Genomic DNA, 20,337 nt, shown 5'->3' with positions numbered 1-20,337 from the left:
CCAACTGGTAAAGGAGTGTCACGGCTTTCAAACACACAAACCATAAAGCCTATGGACGCCTCAGAACGAACTAGTCAACGCGCTGCGGCATCACTCGGGTGTGTGTGTGTGTGTGTGTGTGTGTGTGAGATTTCAAAGTAACAAACTCAAAGCCGACAAAAACAACAAAAACAGCGTCCCTTATTCGCTTTAAATACTTTATTTACCGCGCCGTATTAATTCCCAAATTTTGAAAAGAAAAAGTATTTGAAGCGAATAAGCAACGACACACACGCACGAACACACGTGCACGCACGTTCATTCACGCAAGCAGGCACCCACTACAACCTGGAGAGGCTGTAAATGCTTTTAAAAATGATAATGGCTATAGACAATTGACAGGTTACAAATTATCCCAATTTACTTACTATTCCTCTGTACATATTTGTTTTTTCCTGCATTTTACAGATTTGTGAGGAGTTTTTCTGTATTACAAACAAAGATCTACTCGGAACATTCAGAGCTGCTGTAGAAAAATATGCGCCCCTACTGCTGAGTTTGTACCGCGCCCGAAAAACAGAGTTTGGCAAGGACCTGAAGGAGATACTGAGAAAGCTTGATGATGAGGTGTGTGCACAGTACAGTACCAAACAATACTTTTGCCCAGATGAAATTCAATCTGTTGAATTACAATTAGTCTTGCTATTATTAGAGCTATCTTTCTGTTTTTTCTTTTTTTCTTTGAGACCACCAACCTCGTCAGACACGGCAAGGAAGCAGCCATGAAAGGACTTCCTGTGTTCCTACGTGAAGATCCTAATCTACTTTTCAAGCAGTGTCTTGTAAGTATTAATGGTCATTAATATACATTTTACAAGCATAGTAGAAAAGTAGTAGAAAATCTGAAAGTTTATTTCAGTTTCGCCCTCGGACTGCTTGAGAGAGGGAAGGGAAGTTAATTGCCTGTCTTATATAAAAGCTTATTGGTTGTGAAGTGAGTCCCTCTAGCACATTTGACAGGGGTTTCAGATTATACCATGAGGAAGATGCTGCTTTGATATACAGGTTGTTGTCGGCAGATGTTAGACCGAGGCTACCTGCTTTGGCTAGAACTAGGGGGCTAGATCACAGCCATATCACTCACCACCTGTCAGGTCATTCTTTTGATACTAGTGATTAGGTCTAGGCCTCTACAGGCTACAAGCTATTATTTTTCTTACAGTCCGAGTCAAATGTTCTGGGCCACATAACTACAAGGGTGATATACTCTTCTACATTGGGTTGGAACCATTTCCTTGGTTTTGTGGACATTGCAGGTTATGCTGGTAAGCTGGCACGCATCTCACAGGGGTGAATTATACCATAGATTATAGATAGATAGATTATACCATGAGGGAAGATGCTTTTATTGAGCTGGCTCCTCTCTGCTCTTTTATCTGTTGTTCTGAAGTTCAGTTTGTATTATTTGTTTAAATTTCTTGGTTGATGCTTTTGCCCAACAGAACGTAGAGTAGGTTTAAAGTTTAGGATCACTTTGAATGTTCTTGTTTTCAATGGAAACACACATGAGTTATCCTGCATAGGAAATATAGGAGACCAAATCCTGTCTTTATTCATTTTTTCCAGATTCATATGGCGGTCTTATCATGGTAAACTAGCTCATTGTCAGGTGTTTAACAGCGACACACACTCGGAGACAGTAAAGAAAGACGGCGGTTTGTCCACGATGCGGCCTATATGCGGGAAATTACGGTAGTGTAGTTTACATAGTTTTCATAGTTATCAGCCTACGTGCTGCTGAGAAGACCAGAGTTTTTTTACAACACCCTCAGGGGTCGCATAGCTATTGGATCATGAGGAGATATTAGCTGAATGCTAGGAAATGTTATTTGTTTAAAGGTCCCATGGCATGCTATTTTATGGATGCTTTAATAAAGGTGTTAGTGGGCCCCTAATACAGTACTTGAAGACATTCAAGAAATTCTGCCTTGGTGCAGAGTTACAGCCACTACGAGCCAGTCCCACAATGAGCTCTCCACAAATGTGCCGTTTTTAGAGGCGGGTCAAGGTGGAGGGTGGGAGTGTGGCCCTGAGCAGCTTGCAGCCACGGTACCATGCACTAGTGTTTACAGTGGAACACTGAACACTCCGGGTGCTCCGGCGGGAGTCCTGGAGCTCTATATCTAAATAATATCATATTATATTTAGATATCTATATAATATATATTATCATGGTCAAAAGCTGTTTGCGCCTCCGTATGATATTATGAATCTCAAACGACTGCGACGGGTTCTCAGACGCCTCTGGTTCTTCCACTTCCACGTCAATATTAAGTAGGCTACAGACTCAACAGAGAAATGAAATGGAGGAGAAGGGGATTGTTGCTCGCGATTGTTGCCCGGGGTTGTCTGCGTCGGGTTGGTTGAGAAGGAATTGGGAACCGCGACATGGAGGAGAAAAGGATTGTTGCCCAGGATTGTCCGTCGGAGCCCCGCGGAACGCTGGCCGCCCCCGGGGCTGCCCGCCCAGCCCTGCTGCCACGGCAGCGGTCCGTCGGAGCCCCGCTGCCCGCTGGCCACCCCCGGGGCTACCTGCTGAACGCTGGCCAACCCCGGGGCTGCCCGCCCAGCCCCACTGCCCGCTACAGCGGGGCTCCGACGGACAATCCTAGGAAACAATCCTTTTTTCCTCCATGTCGCGGTTCCCAATTCCTTCTCAACCAACCCGACGCAGTCTAGTCTTTTCACCAAATGGGAGCTTTATGCAAGCTTGCGTTATTGTGTTGCATGTTATGCGCCATGAAGGCCGCCTCATACCTCCGGATCCGGACGAAATTTGTCCGTCCGTACTAAACGTTGTCTCCGGGACTACCCTTCATACCTCCGTCCGGTTTCAGTGTTATGGATGTTACGCAAAACAACCTCTAGAGGGCAGTGACTGTTGTGTATAAAATGACCGGCATCGACAATCGCAAACATGGTATCTGTAGAGGAGATGATTATGCTCTGTGTCATCCGGCACAAAGTGTATGTGGAGGTGGCATGTGGCACCCCTCACCAACCTGTAGATTCTCTGCTCAAAATTTAAATTCAAAAAAGTTTTATTGGCATAAAAAATATACATTTGCATTGCCAAAGCAGGTGAACAATAAAATTATAAGGTCAAGTATATAGTATAATATAAGTATAAAACGTTAAATACAAAATATATATACATATCAGTTATTATAGGCCTACTACTCTCGTGGTTGGGACTTCTGCCTCTACTGCCGCCTCGATCTCCGGTGGTAGTGCTCCGGTTTGTCCGGAGCACTCCGGATTCGTAAGCTCAGAGGCGACGGACCCACTGACAGACGACCTCCGGGACCAGACAAAAGCGTCCGTATCCGTATTTACCGTAGGGTGTGAATGGGCCTTTACACCAACAGCGGAACGGTTATCCAAATAACAAAGAACACTTGCGTTACATGTGTGTATTCACACACACATGTGGCTTCGAGTACCAATAATGACATTCAAGAACACCATCGAGTGTAAGATTGCAAATCAATAACACAAACCATCTTCATTATCAACAATATTGTAAAATGTTTTCATATTGTGGGTTAATTTGCCCTCAAATTCAAGCTTTCTGCCCGAGTTCATCTCCATCAGAAAATAGTTCCTATAGTAAAAGCGCCTCGTTCCTACTGCGCAAGTGAAACAATGTAACAGTTGAACGATGTTATGGAAACTAGGCTCATGAAAGTAGTTTCAGCTAGTTAGCGTAGCGATACTTTCTGTAATTAGGCACATTATTTTTGTCCGTTCTTTCACCAGGCATTTAAACACACTCTAGAATGGGAATTGACCAATCGGAGTGCTTGCTTAAACTTGTGTGTTATTGAATACCACATTAAGTCAGCTTTACAAATTTTCTCATTTTTCCCATGGACAGCACCAGATAGGCTTGAATGACGGGGATATGGATCAGTATACACCGGAATGGTCCTTCAACAACAAAGCTAAAATGACAGACAACTTCATATTGGATATGACAATCCAATTTGAGATGCCTGGCTCCCTACAAGACATGTAGTATGTGATGTGAGTTTGAATTGAAAATCATATTTCTTAATGTCCTCAAACAGGAAACTGATCCAGATGTCGTGGCTGCCAAGAGGAGTGCCGGAGTGCCGGAGTCACTGTGGGAATTCTGTATGTCCTGTGTGGCTGAAGCCTCATCCCTCCTCATCCTCCTCATCCTCATCCGCTTATCCGGGGTCGGGTCGCGGGGGCAGCAGCTCAAGCAGGGGGCCCCAGACTTCCCTTTCCCGGGCCACATTGACCAGCTCTGACGGGGGGATCCCGAGGCGTTCCCAGGCCAGTGTTGAGATATAATCTCTCCACCTAGTCCTGGGTCTTCCCCGGGGTCTCCTCCCCACTGGTCGTGCCTGGAACACCTCCCAAGGGAGGCGTCCAGTGGGCATCCTTACCAGATGCCCGAACCACCTCAACTGACTCCTTTCTAAGCAAAGGAGCAGCGGCTCTAATCCGAGTTCCTCCCGGATGACTGAACTTCTCACCCTATCCCTAAGGGAGAAACCAGCCACCCTCCTGAGAAAACTCATCTCGGCCGCTTGTATCCGCGATCTCGTCCTTTCGGTCATCACCCATCCCTCATGACCATAGGTGAGGGTAGGAACGAAGATCGACCGGTAGATCGAGAGCTTTGCCTTGCGGCTCAGCTCTCTTTTCGTCACAACAGTGCGGTAAAGCGAACGCAATACCGCCCCTGCTGCTCAGATTCTCCGGCCAATCTCCCGCTCCATTGTACCCTCACTCGCGAACAAGACCCCGAGGTACTTAAACTCCTTCACTTGGGCTAAGGACTCATTTCCTACCCGGCCTCATCCCCCAAGATCCAAAACATCACACTCATCTTAGAGGAATCCATAGTAGTAACGGACCTTCCGGATACTCCCATGGCCTACCTTCTGGGCCTCCTTTATGCACTCAATATTTCTTATCCGGAGGACCTTAAGTACACCTTTGAAACACGTGTTCCTGGATAATGGCCCAAAATGCTCTGTGTGCGATCTCTAAAGAAAAAGCTTTGTCTTGTCTAAACGTTGCAAAAAGAAAAGTGAAATAAAGAAACTGGTTTTCCCTCTTGGAGTCAGCTCTGATTAGCAGCTGTGAAATTTGACAAGTTCACATAATTGTTGTGTTCTCAGACTAATTGCTGGTTAATAACTCAAAAGTTTGTAAAATGTGTGTTACACCCATTTGTAAGTTATGTAGTTATTGCTAATAAGGCAACGTGAAATTTGACATTGATTTATTTTATTTATATTTTTCTACATTGCTACATTGATTGTTCTAGCAAAATGTTAATGCAGAATGTATTTTCAAGTTAGACCTGTGAAGCCATACGTGTCAAGACAGCTGTGAATGTTATGTGAATTTTAACAGAACTTTTTCATGTTAATTCTCTTGATGCCCATAGTCATCTCTGACCAGCAGCTGGCAAACTAATGTTTTAAGTGTTTCACACATTTTATTGTCTTAAATTGTATTTTAGATGCATCTGAGCAGGGATTATTGTTAAGTGTAACATAAGTGTAACTGCAGAATGTTTTTCAAGTTATACCTGAATATTTGGCCATATTGTTGAATTTGAAATTCACACTTTGATCACTAACTAGCAGCTGTGAATGACATGTCATTCACTAACCCTGTCATGTGAAATTTAACACTGAACTTTTTCATGTTAATTCTCTTGATGCCCATAGTCATCTCTGACCAGCAGCTGGCAAACTAATGTTTTAAGTGTTTATCAAGTGAAGAATGGGGAGATCGCACACTAGGGCTGAGAAGTTCCAAAAGTATTTTAAAAGCCGAAACAATTACAGGACACATAAACAAGGGGAAACGTTTCGGGTCTAGCCCTTCATCCGTGTTCCTTGTACGTGATGCGTCACAGGGCGCAGCTGCCTTTTATAGGCTCGCCTGCCAATCACCCAATCACCCCAAGACACATGAGTGTGTTTGGGGTCACAGTGTATCCAAATCACCGAAGTTACTCCACAGGTACTATAATATCACAATTATATACAAACATGTACAGGAGATATAACATTTGTATACATAAACATAGTCACATTTTAATAGTGATACCATATTTAAATTTAAAAAATATATATATAAAACATAACATTTAGAAAAAGGTACACATCACCCTTATCAAAAGCAATATCATCATAGCACATTAGGTTATCTTGCGTCCATGTTGGCCTAGTCCATTATTCAACCAACTATTCTAATTACAACAGTTACAGCGAACATGTTAAGGTAAATTCATCATTGATACCACATAGACGGTCTCCTAAGACCAGTTCAGACCAAAGATTCGCGACGCAACGAGACTCTTTTGGGACGTCGCAGGGGGAAAGTTGCAGCAGTGTGAACTGGTCGTCGCAAGGCGGCTGATGCCGTTGCAAGGAGTCCCCAAAGATTCAACATGTGAAATCGCCAGGTCCAGTTTTAGAACGCAACGATGTGGCTATTTCTCTTCAGCCAATCAGGACACAGCACAACAATTTAGGCTTATTAAATAGTAGTTGTAGATGCTAACGGTATTATCTTTGGTTTTACACCGCACTTATTTATCATGCCCTGCAAATGTATAAATCAGTGTTCGAATTACGTGGGAGCCAGAGGGAACCGAGCTTCCAAAAAGGCAAAGTCAAAAAACTGAGGGGTCTCATATCTGAAGGTGTCTGCCATATTTGGCATTGTAATTTCATCTTAAACAACACTCATCCATCCCCGTACAGTCTCTTACCATTAAAGATGTTAGATTAAAATATAGGCTAGCCTACTATACGTCACGTAGACTGACTCATTTCACGGATTCCTGTGAGACCGGGTTGCCTTAATTACATCGGTCGCATTTGTCAGGTGAAAACTAAATGTCTTTAGTATTAGATAGTATTTCGATCGCTTATTAAGTTCACTCGTGGCATGTAATGGTTTATTCGTTTCCCTGTATAATTTCCTTAGTTTAGAAGACAGTTAAAAAATACTAATAAAAAAATGATATTAAAAAAAATGTATATGAAAAAAAAATTATATTAAAAAAATTATATTAAAAAAAATTATATTAAAAAAATTATATAAAAAAAAATTATATAAAAAAAAATTATAAATTAAAAAAATAATTTAAAAAAATTGGACCTGCGCACAAATGTTTTTTTTTGGACCTGCGCGCGCATCTTTTTTTTGAACATGCGCACGCGCATCTTTTTTTGGACCTGCGCGCGCATGTCCAAAAAAAGATGCGCGTGCGCATGTTCAAAAAAAGATGCGTGCGCAGGTCCAAAAAAAGATGCGCGTGCGCATGTTCAAAAAAAAGATGCGTGCGCAGGTCCAAAAAAAGATGCGCGTGCGCATGTTCAAAAAAAGATGCGTGCGCAGGTCCAAAAAAAGATGCGCGTGCGCATGTTCAAAAAAAAGATGCGTGCGCAGGTCCAAAAAAAGATGCGCGTGCGCATGTCCAAAAAAAAGATGCGCGCGCAGGTCCAAAAAAAAATATTTGTGCGCAGGTCCAATTTTTTTTTTATTTATAATTTTTTTTTAATTTTTTATTTTTTATAATTTTTTTTTATATAATATTTTTTTTCGTAATTTTTTTTTTACATAAATTTTTTTTTTTAATAATTTTTTTTATATACATTTTTTTTTCGTAATTTTTTTTTTAGATAATTTTTTTTTCATATCTTTTTTTAATATAATTTTTTTTCATATTTTTTTAATATCTTTTTAAAATCTGTTTTTATATATATATATATATTTTTTTTATAATTATTATTTAATAATAGGTGGGACCGCACGGGGATGGATAATGAGCGTTGTTTAAGATGAAATTACAATGCCAAATATGGCAGACACCTTCAGATATATGAGACCCCCTCAGTTTTTTTTCTTTGTTGCCTTTTTGGGAGCTTGGTTCCCTCTGGCTCCAACGTAATTCGATTTATATATTTCAGAGCTGCCAACTTGCACGGTTTCACCGTGTGACACACGTTTTTGCCTGCTTACACACGCCACACATCCAATTTCTCACGGCGAAAAAAACAAAAAACACGCGTCGGTCCGTCCGTCCCCCCCGTCAACAATCACGATCGCCCCCCACACAGTCAACATTTACACCCGCGGACCCTGCTATAAGGTATGCATTACAAGATTCTACAGAATCTCACGCCAGTAATGTAATGCATTACTGAACTGGTCGTAGGAGACCATTCGGGAACCATGCCTATGTAGGTAAACAAATGATACGTCTAAACGTAGGAGTCTTTGTAGCGCGTTAAGACTGGACGTTATCGGGAAACCGGGCCCAAAGCTCTTCTGACTGCGCAGATTCCACAAGATGGATCATATCTGAAGCTGACTGGTTCCACGTTGCTTAGCAAAGTAAACGTTCGTTGAAAAACACACAACATAGACCCAACTCTGTCTCTGGGACTTGCTGGTGGTTGACTGGTGTGCATTTACAGTTATGGTCAACATTATGACAGCCTCTAAACTCTCTTCAGTAAAGATATAAGACTATACAAGCTATAGTTATAGTAGGCACACAAAATATTACATATGCGTGTCCAGAAAAACGGCCATCATTGGATCAAATCAATATTTAATATCGCGTCCATCAATCATGAAAAACAATTTTAAAATCTACTGAACAGCAAAAAAAATAAATAAGCATGGACTTTAGTGAGTTGAAGAGATTACTTCCAACGTGAATGATTCCTCTGCTTGGTCCTCCATTCGAGAACTTGATTAGCAGAATATAACCACAAGGTGTTGCAGTAGACTGTTTTATAGGCCTATTACAAGAATAAGCAGACTGTAAAGCACTGAAAACTACCAGCTTATATCAGAGGCACAATGGTAGTCTCCTATACTATATTCAATCTCCAAGTTGGAACTTGCAAACATGAAAGTAAATGAGAGACCAAAGTCTATAGGCTTGACAGATTTACAAGCCAAAAACTTTTTTATTTGAACAGAGGTTGAGCAGACTCATAAGGAAATTAAGGTAAAACATTAACAATCGGTTCCTTTGACAGCCACTTATCAATATCAATTTTGGTTAACTCACCTTCACTTGACTTAACATCATGGAAGTAAATAAACCAACCCACTTAGAAGACCATGAAGAAACATCTCCACATTTATTCTGAACCTGCCTTCCATTCATCTTTGAGGTTTCTGCTACTGCAGTGTTTCAACCAGTTGTGTGTTGTGTTGTGTGTGTTCATATAAACCAACAGAATTCAGGCTGACAAGACCAACAGCTCAGCTCTGTAGCGGTAACCGTGTCGCTCTACTGCTTGCGTTTCCCTTTCCTCTGTTTGATGGTGAAGAGGTTTTCGTCGGCAGGGTACATGTCTGCGCCGCCGCCTTTAGATGACCTCCGCTTCTTCCCGCCGGCCCTCTTCCCCTTCTCCTTCCCCGCCCCACGGCCGCCGTACAGCTGCTGCGGGGTGTAGGACTTGCGCTTGAAGGGCGACGTGCGCGGCTCCGTCGCTCCCCAGTTCAGCCGGTTGGGGTTCTTCTTGTTCCTGCTCTTCTTCGCCGCCTTCTCTTCCCCGCCCCGGAAGCACTCCTCCTCGTAGAACGTGCGTTTCTGTGGTGTGGCGGAGGAGGAGGAGGAGGGGGAGGAGGAGGAGGAGGAGCCTTGGTGGCGGGGACTTCACGCTTGGGCTTCCACTGGTTGGCGGCGCCGCTGACGGGCGTCGGCTTCAGCTTGGCGGACATCTTGGTCTTGAAGACGACGGCCGGCCAGCGGGGCGTGGGTGTGGGTGGAGCTGGAGCCGGGCGTGGGGACCCTGGCGGAGGAGGGGCGGGTGTTGGCGTTCTCCTGCTGCCGGTGGTGGTTCTTCTTCTTGTAGTCGTGGTAGTGGCTGGTCCTCTGCCCCTTCTTCGGTGGTCCCGGAGCGGTGGGGGGGTTTGGGTGTGGTGCCGAGCAGGCCGGCTTCCTCAAGTTCTGGGCCCCGTTTCCCGATAACGATGGATCCATGCTCGTACGATCCATCGTGCGATGGACCTCACGATGCATCGTTAATTTTAGGGGAGCGTTTCCCGAAACTCATCTTAACATGAACGCACGTGCTCTGCTCTTACGACGTCGTAGGATTGTAGCTGTCTACTGACACGGTGCTGAAATGGGCTCCGTATGAGGGGGAGACGCAGGAATGTTGTTGGATTAAACTATATTTTGTGGCAGCAAAAAAATATCTCCCCATCAAGGCTAACAGCAAAGTAGCCTACGAAAAGAATAGACTAATATGAATGCTACAAATATTAAAACATAATTGATTTGGTCTAGGCCGACATGCTATCAGTCCTAATCCCGAACGCACCGTGTGTACATTGTTTCATGGCATTTTCTCCCCTGAAATAATTCCATATTACAAAAATAAAAAATAGCATGTGTCTGTGTGACAACTAGGCCTATAGCATTTATTTAAATGTGCTGATTTCTGAAACATGCTTTGCACCGCAAAGAGGGCAGACTTTCTCTGATTCCTGCATTCCGTTTCATTCATTCATTCAGTGAGTGATTGACGCGCCGCGCACTCTCTAGAAACTTTGGTGTCAACATTAAAAATGCAACGTTCCATTCATTCATTATCATTCAAACGCAGAGGCATTGACACGGCTATTGCTGGTCTAGATCGATTCCTGCCCACATTGTTGGGCAGGGGCATGATGATGCGGGCAATGTAAGCGGGAATGGCACGCATCGATTCGCAGCACAGTTTCCCGCAGCAGTCTACGTTCACTGCAGAAACCACGCTCTCAACTTGGCGATTGTGCACTCCACTAAGGTCAGGGATGTTCGTAACTGTCTAGACACGGTCCAATAAATAGTGAACTTCATCACAGCCTCACCGACGCGCCTACAGTGCTTTATGGCAAACAATCGCAACAAAAAACGCCTGCAGAAATTATCCGACATCCGCTGGTCTCAGCTTCATGTACAGTATGTCTTCTGTCATGATCAATATGAGGACATTTATCCACGATGGTTTAATTAAAATCAGAGGGAGACAGCAAGTGCCGCTCGCAAGCGACCTCCCACACGAGCAACGGAATCATTTGATTTTATTATATGCCTTGTGATAGGGTTGCCTTGTGAGGTGGCGTTTGATCGTACATTTCGACTGCGCATGGATTTTTGGAATTTTAAATTGCTGCAATAAGTTATATTTGTGTTGACTTCTAACATGTCTCTGTCTTTGCTGTTTAAATCTAACAGTAGTCTACGAGTAATATATATGCGGGAACCACTGTTTTTGGGGTATTGCGAAATAGCGCCAGCTGGACATTCAGTGGTATTGGATGACGTGTTTTAATAAAACACATCCAATACACGGAATGTCCAGCTGGTGACTCCACTGAGGCTATAGTAACGATGCATCCTAGTGCTTAACGAGTACCCCTGTAGGCGTAGCTATGAGGGTTTTAACGACGTTGTTACGTAACGATGCTTTCGAATCCTGCGATGATCGTACGATGGTGTTAACGACGTCGTTAGGCTAACGATGCTTTCGGGAAACGGGGCCCTGGACGGGGGGGAATAGTAAATAAAATCACAACGTTATTCAGTGGCATTCTGAAACTAGTGGGGTCAGGGTGCTGTGTGTCAGAGGAGAAGAGAGAGACAGAGCTTACCTTTGACCTTCCACTTCACCCTGTGCTCCCTCTGGTTGAAGTTGACGGGAGTGTCGTAGTGATTGATGAAGGGCGTGCTGGGGTAGGTCCCATTACACATCCGACGCTGTGTACATGCCTGAGACACACACAAACACCTAATACTGATCTTCCAAAAAGGGCACACGCTCGCTATATTTTCTGATAATATTCATCTTTAGATCATAAATTTGATTCATTATTTGCTTTGGAGAAAATGAAGAAAGGGAGAGCAGGGTAAAGAGATAGAGGGAGGGACAAGAGGAGAGGATGCTGCGGTGCAAACTGAAGCGGCGACTCACGTGGCCAAAGTGGCCCTTTCTGGAGCAGTTGTAGTAGTAGGCGGCCGTCCTGCCCTGGTCCAGGGGAGAGAGAGAGAGAGCAGGGGAGAGAGACAGAGAGCAGGGGAGAGAGACAGAGAGCAGGGGAGAGAGAAGACATTTTGACATGACCCTGCAATCGACCCTGCATGACCCCCCCCCCGCGGACAATTCATCATCAACTCAATAAGTCACATCAGAAATATTGAGTGACATATGAAAGGATAAATCTAGTGATATATAATCTGTCAACAAATTCCATGAGAAGACAAAAACCAAAGCATTAGTGGCAACTGAAGTATTAGTATACCAAGTATTAGTTCCAAATCCAAATCCCGATGTGGCATAAACATGGACACAAAGCATTTTCATATATATTTTGGAGTTGCCCCTCTGTAGATCCTATTTCGACCAACATTCACAGCATCCTGGAAACTTTTCAACCAAATAAAATCATAAATAAAAATAAATGAATGTTCACCCACCAACCCATGGCCCATTTATTGTGTGTGAGAGCAGAAGCCAGCGTGCGAGTTCTCGGAGTAGATGCCCCGCAGCCCCCCCTCTTTTCCCCTTTCCTGTAGCCTGTCGGTAAATAAAAACAGTCCTTGTTAGAGGGCCCCCCTTTATTTTCTATGGATTATCACATTGAAGAAACCCTTGGTGTCTAGAAGTCCTCTGGTCAGTATTCTACCCATAGAGATACCCACTGTAAGGTTCTATTTTTGTGTCTCTTGGGTTTTATTACTTGTAATTGCAATGTTTACTTGTGTCAGTTTTAAACGGCTACAATTATTAGTTATTAAATTATTTATATCCATATTTATTATTCTTTTACTACTGCATGAGACCATCATTACTGCCTTATGGATGCCCATGGAATAGGAATAAATTTGTCTTCAAGTACTTGGTCAACACACTACAGTCTTTGCAACAACTTCTACAAAAGTTTTAAAAACAAGTTTTCACTGCCATCTTTAGGTAGCAATAACTGAACTAAGTACTCATTACATTTCCATGCATAATTTTCATACCTGGTATGCAGTTTTTGAAAGACACCCTGCACTCTCCACACATATCCAGAGTGTACATTTTTGTAAAAGTCTGCCCTGTATTGTGCCGAGAACATGGTCCAGTTTGCAACACCTGTTGCAACACCTGTTGTTACAACAATTTTGAGAATATGATGATTTCTCAAATTGATTTAACATGGAAAACATGCAGTATGCAACCAGTATAGCTACGACCGTTTTTGTAATCTTACTGTCAAGCCACAGAAAATGCACTTTTCTCTTGAAGTATTCCCTCTCCACCACTTCTCTGAAGCAGGGAGGCACCAGGGACAGGGTCATTAGAGCTCTGTCTCCATCATGAAGAACGACCTCAGCAAAGATGATCACCAACAGGCAAGATGGCAACTGAAACAAATAAGATTCTTCTATTGAATACATCATCTCCAGTTAGTATTAAGCCAAACAGCATTAATAGAAATACTGAAAGCATGAGCACTGAATGTATTCAATAAATATTATATTCCCCCAAAAAAGAAACACATGCAAACAAACAAAATCAAAAATAAATTATTAATAAATAAAAGACCTGCTCAATACATGTTGCCAACTCCTGCTCCTGCTCTCTTCCATGTGTCATGGGCTCTAGCCGTCTTCTCTTCCTGAGTAGAAATGTCAAAGGGGTGACATTAGCAAGATGCTTTTCATGTAGGGGGGTTTGACGGTACACATGGTTTGGTTCATATTTCGGTTTAAGAGTCCATTTGGTACAGGAAAACAAAGTGTTATTATTGTTGACAAAATCCTCTTGCTGGGGACTAATACAAACTACAGTACCTTTCCTGTTCCTTTAAGCGCCCCCCCCCACAGAAACACATCGTAGTTATCAAGTAAGAAGTTGCTCATACCTTTGGTGTTCAATGTTGTCTAACAGAAGCTGGCACCACCATCTCCTTATATGTGGCATATCATGCTAGTAGATGAAGAAAGATGTCATTGTAGTTTAAATCCTAAAATCTGTACATTAACAATTTCAGATTTAAATTGCTGACCTGAGTGAAGTCGAAGGTCCAGTTCAGTGCCATGTACAGTGCGTACTGTAATCCATATTATAAACGGTTAACATTATTTTCATATGATAGAACAGTTGATACACAGTTGTTACTGTACATATAAACCATGTCAATGATCCTTTTCTCTTGGCACCTGCTTATGTTATTATGTTTGATGCCGAGGTGCACAATCCCATCACTTACCATTAGCATGAACACGCCACAGTCCACGCTGCCTGCTTGTTCTGGAATATTCTGATAAAAAAAACAGAAGTTATTGACAACTCAATTATATTTAAATATATTTAATACAATTACATTTCTTAGTACTATTCCAATGCATAGCACATTTCACAAGGCATATATAAATCCAAAATTTCCATCACCTTGTTGGAAACAAATGCCCAGGATCCGGGCACTATCTTTGCTGCAATGGTGCTATAAAAGACAAAAGGAATTGCATGGTGAAATACACTATTAAAGACCTCACATGATTTTGATGTGACGTGACATTTGTGGTCAACATTTTAAGCCATTTAAGCTTGCTTAATTAATTGGCTTCCATTATTGGTTTAAGCAACAGTGGAGCAGGTGTGCATAGTATGACTCCAGATTGTGCTACCTTGATCACCACAAATGTTATGACCACATCACCAGAAGGCTTTTTTGAACACAGCAGAACCAACATTGAACGGTTGATAACATACTTAACTCTACAGGCTTCTTTAGAACACAGCAAAAGCAACATTGAACGGTTGCACTAACATTCTTAACTCTACTAGGAACATTGAACGGTTCCTAAACATAACAATATGAATAATAACAATATAACACCATGCAAAACACAAAAACGAACCGAATATTAATTTACGGGAATAATGAACGGTTCCTCAATATTAGACTGAAACATGAACATGGATAAATAATGCCAGTCTCCATAGCAACTAAGCTTGGAGCAATCAAGACGTAACCTCTTAAATTTAGGCTTCAGGACCTGTAAAATATACAATTTTCAAGTAAAGGTTGAATCTGCATTGTACTACTGCAAATGTACATTACAGCTTCACTGTAATGGCTTTTTCATAACTTTTAAGTGAACATATGTGACAAAGCAGATTATTTTACATGACATAGATTACACTCCTCATGACAATGTGTGGCTGGAATTTAAAAACTAAAATTAGATATACAATATTTGAAAAGTCTGTCATGTGACCAAATAATAAAATGGTGACATTCTTATAAAAAACTCTGACATGATGCCTGTTAAACTTACACCTAGTATTCAGTGTCCTGGTTTCCATACAGGAAAAAGGATGCTGTCTCTAGATGCTGCATCTACCTGCATCATTCGAATGACAACAATAAGAGCTTGTAGTTTCAATGTGAAGATATTTTTAGATACGCAACCATAGTACGAGATACTGTCACTATGTACAGGGTTAACAAACTTAAGCCATACACAACACATGCATAGAACTTAGAAGAAGCCCCCCAGACCTTTGCAAACACTTTGTCATATGCTGACCGGTTCTGCATTTCTTTGCGGAGCCTCATAATAAGGTCCATCCTGGAGCCCTTGGAGTCTATGCCACACCCCTTGCAGAGACTTCGCACAGCTTCCACCTATGATATTAAATAGCAAATATTACAGCCCTGATAGATTTAACAATGAGAAAAACCATACAAATACTCCACAGTGTGCAAATACCTTCAGTTTCAGAATCTTGTCAGTGAGCCGGATGGTCGGATTCTTCAACTGGGTTCCTTGGTGTGTGGATTTTGCAGTGTTCTGTGTTTGACACCATACTGGAGCCTCTTGTGTGGGGACCAATCCATGGTGCCCAGTTATGGTAACTGGGCCGTACCACAAACGGATTCTGCTTGTAACCTGCAGGAACATTTCAGAAGAAGAGTACAGAATATGTTACTCTCATTGCAGCACCTGTAGGATTTTCATTCATGTCACTCAAAACATATTTTGGATGTTGACAAATTCTGGTTCTGGATGTAGTTCATACCAGTGGCAGCTGGTGGTTTTTTAAGTGAGGAAGGAAGGACTGTGCGCTTGGTTGCCATTGGCCTGCTTGCACTGTTTGTGGCATATGGTGGCATAAGAATGTGAGACTCAAATTGTTTCAGGGTGTTTTGGTGAACTACAAAATAGCAGGGAGGGATAATTATGTGAATAAAATTGATACAAAGCCACTAGTGGCAGCATTGTAATTTGAAAGCTGGTGGGCAGCATGTCTTGGACTACAAGGGCAGAAGGAAAGGATGCAAAGCCAATTAGTCAAATCAGGCCTACTCTTAATTTGTAAAACTAAATTTAAAAAATCTGCCCTCAATGACTGAAGCTATTGGTTGTAATTTGGTTCATCAAATGTTTATTTTCAGTTGTTTCAATTGTTGCACGAACATCCTTTCTACTAGGGCTGAACGATTAATTGCATTTGGATCGCGGACGAGCGCTATTGCGGGTGCGATTGTTGAAGAACACTCAGAGGGCACTTTTTAATACGAGGCAAAAAGGGCAGGGGCTCAAGCACCCCTAGGGCCCTATGTGTGCACGTGCCTGGTAACAGCACATTGTCGGATCGTCGGGTGAAAATGAGTCGTGGCTCAACATGGAGCAAAGAAGAGACGGAATGTCTATTGGATATTTGGGCAGACGCCCACATAGAACGTATGCTGGCAAACACACATAAAAATGCAGATGCATTTAACACATTGAGCACCAGGATGAGGGAGAAGGAGTTCGAAAATAAATCTGATATTGTTTATTATGAAACAGATAGATTTATTGCTTGTGTTTGTTGAAAAATACATGATATGAGGACCTTGAAAAAAAAATCGCATATTAAATCGCAATTGCAATATTGAGGGGGAAAAAAAAAATCGCAATTTGATTATTTTCCAAAATCGTTCAGCCCTACTTTCTACAATATCAAACAAAATGGTCAGAGTAACAAACTAGTAAAAGAACAACAATAACATTATTTAACAACTATTTACATGGGCTGTAAGCCTAACATTGTTTGAGGTAAATGTGGATGTTGGTCATGGTTGAGGGACTTAATTTGTATATCAAGTCAAGTCAAGTCCTTGAGGTTTGTGTTGCGAAGATATCAGTGATCTGGTCATACCAAACTGGATCTTTTGTTTAGTGATTTCAGCATTTTCTTTTCAATCAAAATAATGGCCAAATTTGTTAACCTCTCCTGCCCCTGAACAGTCCACATTGGAGATTTGACATTATTCATGAGCAAACAGGCCCAGCAATACAGTCGATTGTTAGTAATGCTACCAGTGAGCCATGAGTACATGTAGCACTCACAACATTGACTCTGCCATTACTTTTGGTGATCTCGATTTTGGGAATTGGTCTACCTTTTTCTTTGGTCGCTAACTTACCACTGTAACTCAATGAACGGAATGATTTGTTTAATGTGACGGTCCCCTGTCTAGTGTTGATGCTTGGATGTGATTAACCAATTATTGTTTTTCCTATGCGTCCTTGAACATACCATCAACAGAGTACAGATTGGGAGCACCTGGTGCAGGCGCTCCTGAAAGGATAAAAACCCTGGCTCAACTCTGCTCTGGTCTCTCTCTGGCATTCGGCTGCATCTCCGCCAGCAGCAGCAGCACATTTCTTTGTTTGGTTTCTGCTTTGTTTTCGCTTTACAACATTTACACCTCATATTGCTCACACATCCACATTTACATTACTGATGTTACTGACTGACACACTTCACATTAGTACTTTTAGCCTCAGTTATTTAAGTTAATATAATAAATTCACTAATTTTTTGCCATATTATCGTGTCCAGTGCCGTATTTGTCATAGCCTAGGAGCCGGGTTATGACATTAATACAACATTCCATCTTTTCCATTTTGCACTTTATTTGCAAATGGTGATAATCTCGCTATCGTTCAGATGATTTCACTTGCTTTGTGTCTCTTAGACTGAGCTGCACTGCAGCGCGGGTTTGATCTCGTAACCGAGACAGCGTTGCCAGATTGGGCACATTTTCCGCCCAATGATTATTTTTCCAATCTAACGTGGTTAAAAGTAGACCTGTAAATCTGACCAATCTGGCAACACTGAGCCTAGCCAGGGCTCATGCTTATTGGTTCATAGCGCAGTGCATATGAACCAACCACCGCGTAGTTGGCGCGATTCGATCCCTTAGCTAGTCCCACCCATATATATAGTGGGTGGGACCATAGATATATAGAACATAATATATGTTCTATATATCTATGGTCCCACCCACTCGGAGGAGGACTTTCCTCCTCTCGCCCATTGACTCCCATGTAACTCACCGGCCGCCAGTACTATGAAGGTATTATTGTAGCAAAAGTCTTGAGCATGTGTACACTAAAGTCACAAATGTGTAACAGTAAAGTTGAAGTAAATATTTATGTTGCATGTGTACACTAAAGTCACAAATGTGTAACAGTAAATTTGAAGTCGTAAATCTTTTTTCTACCATTGTAAACACAAAATAGGGGCTACGAGTTCATGCACAAATGTGCATTCTCAGATTATGAAACACGGGTGTGCGAATGTGTTTTGCACCAACTGCTCTGCAATGATTGTAGCAAGTGTCAAGTGCATGACTCTTTGAAGTTGTGATGCACAGGATAGGATTTGTGCACCTGTAACAAAGGACTTGTGAACTCGTAGCCCCTATTTTGTGTTTACAATGGTAGAAAAAAGATTTCCGACTTCAAATTTACTGTTTTAGTGTACACATGCAACATAAATATTTCCAACTTCAACTTTACTGTTACACATTTGTGACTTTAGTGTACACATGCTCAAGACTTTTGCTCCCTTGCGTCTTTTAGTTGCGCGTGAAATGTTTATTTTGAGTGAAAGATGTGCGTTTGGGAAGAAGAAAATAAAGTATTGGTTAACCTTTGTGTCGTGTTCATTTCTCAGCCCTTATTTTGGTGCTCCCGGTCAAATTTGACCGGCCTGTTGTAATTGCTCTTACATTAACACACACAAAAAAATTGATCATCACCAAATTTTATTTAACTCCCCTTTAAGCTGTAAACAATGTCTCAGAGTCATGGTTTACATGAATAACTGCAGTGAATATACAAAGAATAGACACAGAAACTGTGTGTGCGTGAGGTGGTGATGGTGGACCACAGGTGTTACAAAAACCACTCAAAATTCAATGAAAGTGGTGATCAGCAATTGTATATGTTCAAATGCCTAGTGTGGAGGATATCATGAGGCCTTGAGACAATAAAATGTAAAACACAATATGTATGATTGATGAAAGTAGGAAATCGGTCAGATTTGACCCGAACACGACAGAAAGGTTAAGGTCTGAGAGCGCAAATAAATGCCTCAAACTAGTGCTGTCATTTTAAAATAACAACGTTACGTTTATTTTAGTACTGTTATTTTTTAAGGCAGTTAATGTGGATACTCTGCTATTTGGTTTCATTTACTTACTCGATACTTAACCTAAAATTACAGCCAGGGCATCAAAATGAACAAGAACATTTTTATGTGATTCCAAACATTTGAACAAGAGAGAAAGATGGCAAAAAGATACCTCAAAGAGCTTTTCAGAGAACTTCTCTTAAATGGCATGTGTAGCGGACGGAACCTACGTCCGCTTAGTAGGGGTAAATCACTCTTCCCTGAATGGCTGGAAATCAGAGGATCTAGGTCCCTAACCCCCAGGCCTATTAGTCTCGTGTCTACTCTGCCTGCTCAGTTGAAGTACAATAGCTTAGGCTTCAGAATTTAGACCTGTCACAGTGAAGACCTAAAGAATAGAATACCAGTAAGTAGCTGTGTGTGTGACTTACCCTGGCTGTTTCTGAAATGCTATACTACATACTACATACTGCATACTGACACAGTATATACTGTGCACTACATACTACTCCCCGCCCTAGTATGCAGTATAGTATGCAAGTATGACAAGTATCATGCAGTGTACTATACAGTCACATGACCAAAAAATTCGGTTATAAATATAAACGGTTGAGCCATTTGTTCTGTTAACAATGAAAAACACACGATTACAAAAACATACGAAAGCTTATCACATCAAAATAAACAACTAATTACAACTAATTATACATTTATACATGTATGTATTTGTATTTGTATTCGCCGCTCGCATTGTCCGCCATTATTTTAAATGTTCAGCGGTGCCGCGTTGCATTATGGGATACAGTATCCGACGTAGTGAGCT

At 41.8% G+C, this 20,337-nt stretch overlaps 1 protein-coding gene across 2 annotated transcripts; it reads right to left on the bottom strand.

Moving 5' to 3' along the window:
• Positions 1-9,694: 9,694 nt before the first annotated feature.
• Positions 9,695-12,996, bottom strand: LOC311363788 (zinc finger CCHC domain-containing protein 7-like). Of its 2 annotated transcripts, none has more exons than XM_084483762.1 (4): positions 12,527-12,996; positions 12,024-12,077; positions 11,704-11,821; positions 9,695-10,012 (listed from the first exon to the last, which is right to left on the bottom strand). In XM_084483762.1, exons 1-4 carry the CDS (start codon positions 12,539-12,541, stop codon positions 9,768-9,770), a joined length of 432 nt encoding a protein of 143 aa, XP_084339888.1. In that variant the 5' UTR covers positions 12,542-12,996; the 3' UTR covers positions 9,695-9,767. The 2 variants fall into 2 exon arrangements, 1 of the variants encoding a protein (XP_084339888.1); XR_014639056.1 differs by lacking the exon at positions 9,695-10,012 and adding an exon at positions 11,525-11,594.
• Positions 12,997-20,337: the final 7,341 nt, after the last annotated feature.

The sequence above is a fragment of the Micromesistius poutassou genome (genome assembly GCF_964030765.1).
Source record: "Micromesistius poutassou genome assembly, chromosome: 19".
In the NCBI taxonomy this organism is placed as follows: Eukaryota; Metazoa; Chordata; class Actinopteri; order Gadiformes; family Gadidae; genus Micromesistius; species Micromesistius poutassou.
Note: the sequence above shows the minus strand (reverse complement) of the source record. Positions and strands in the feature narration are given on the sequence as shown.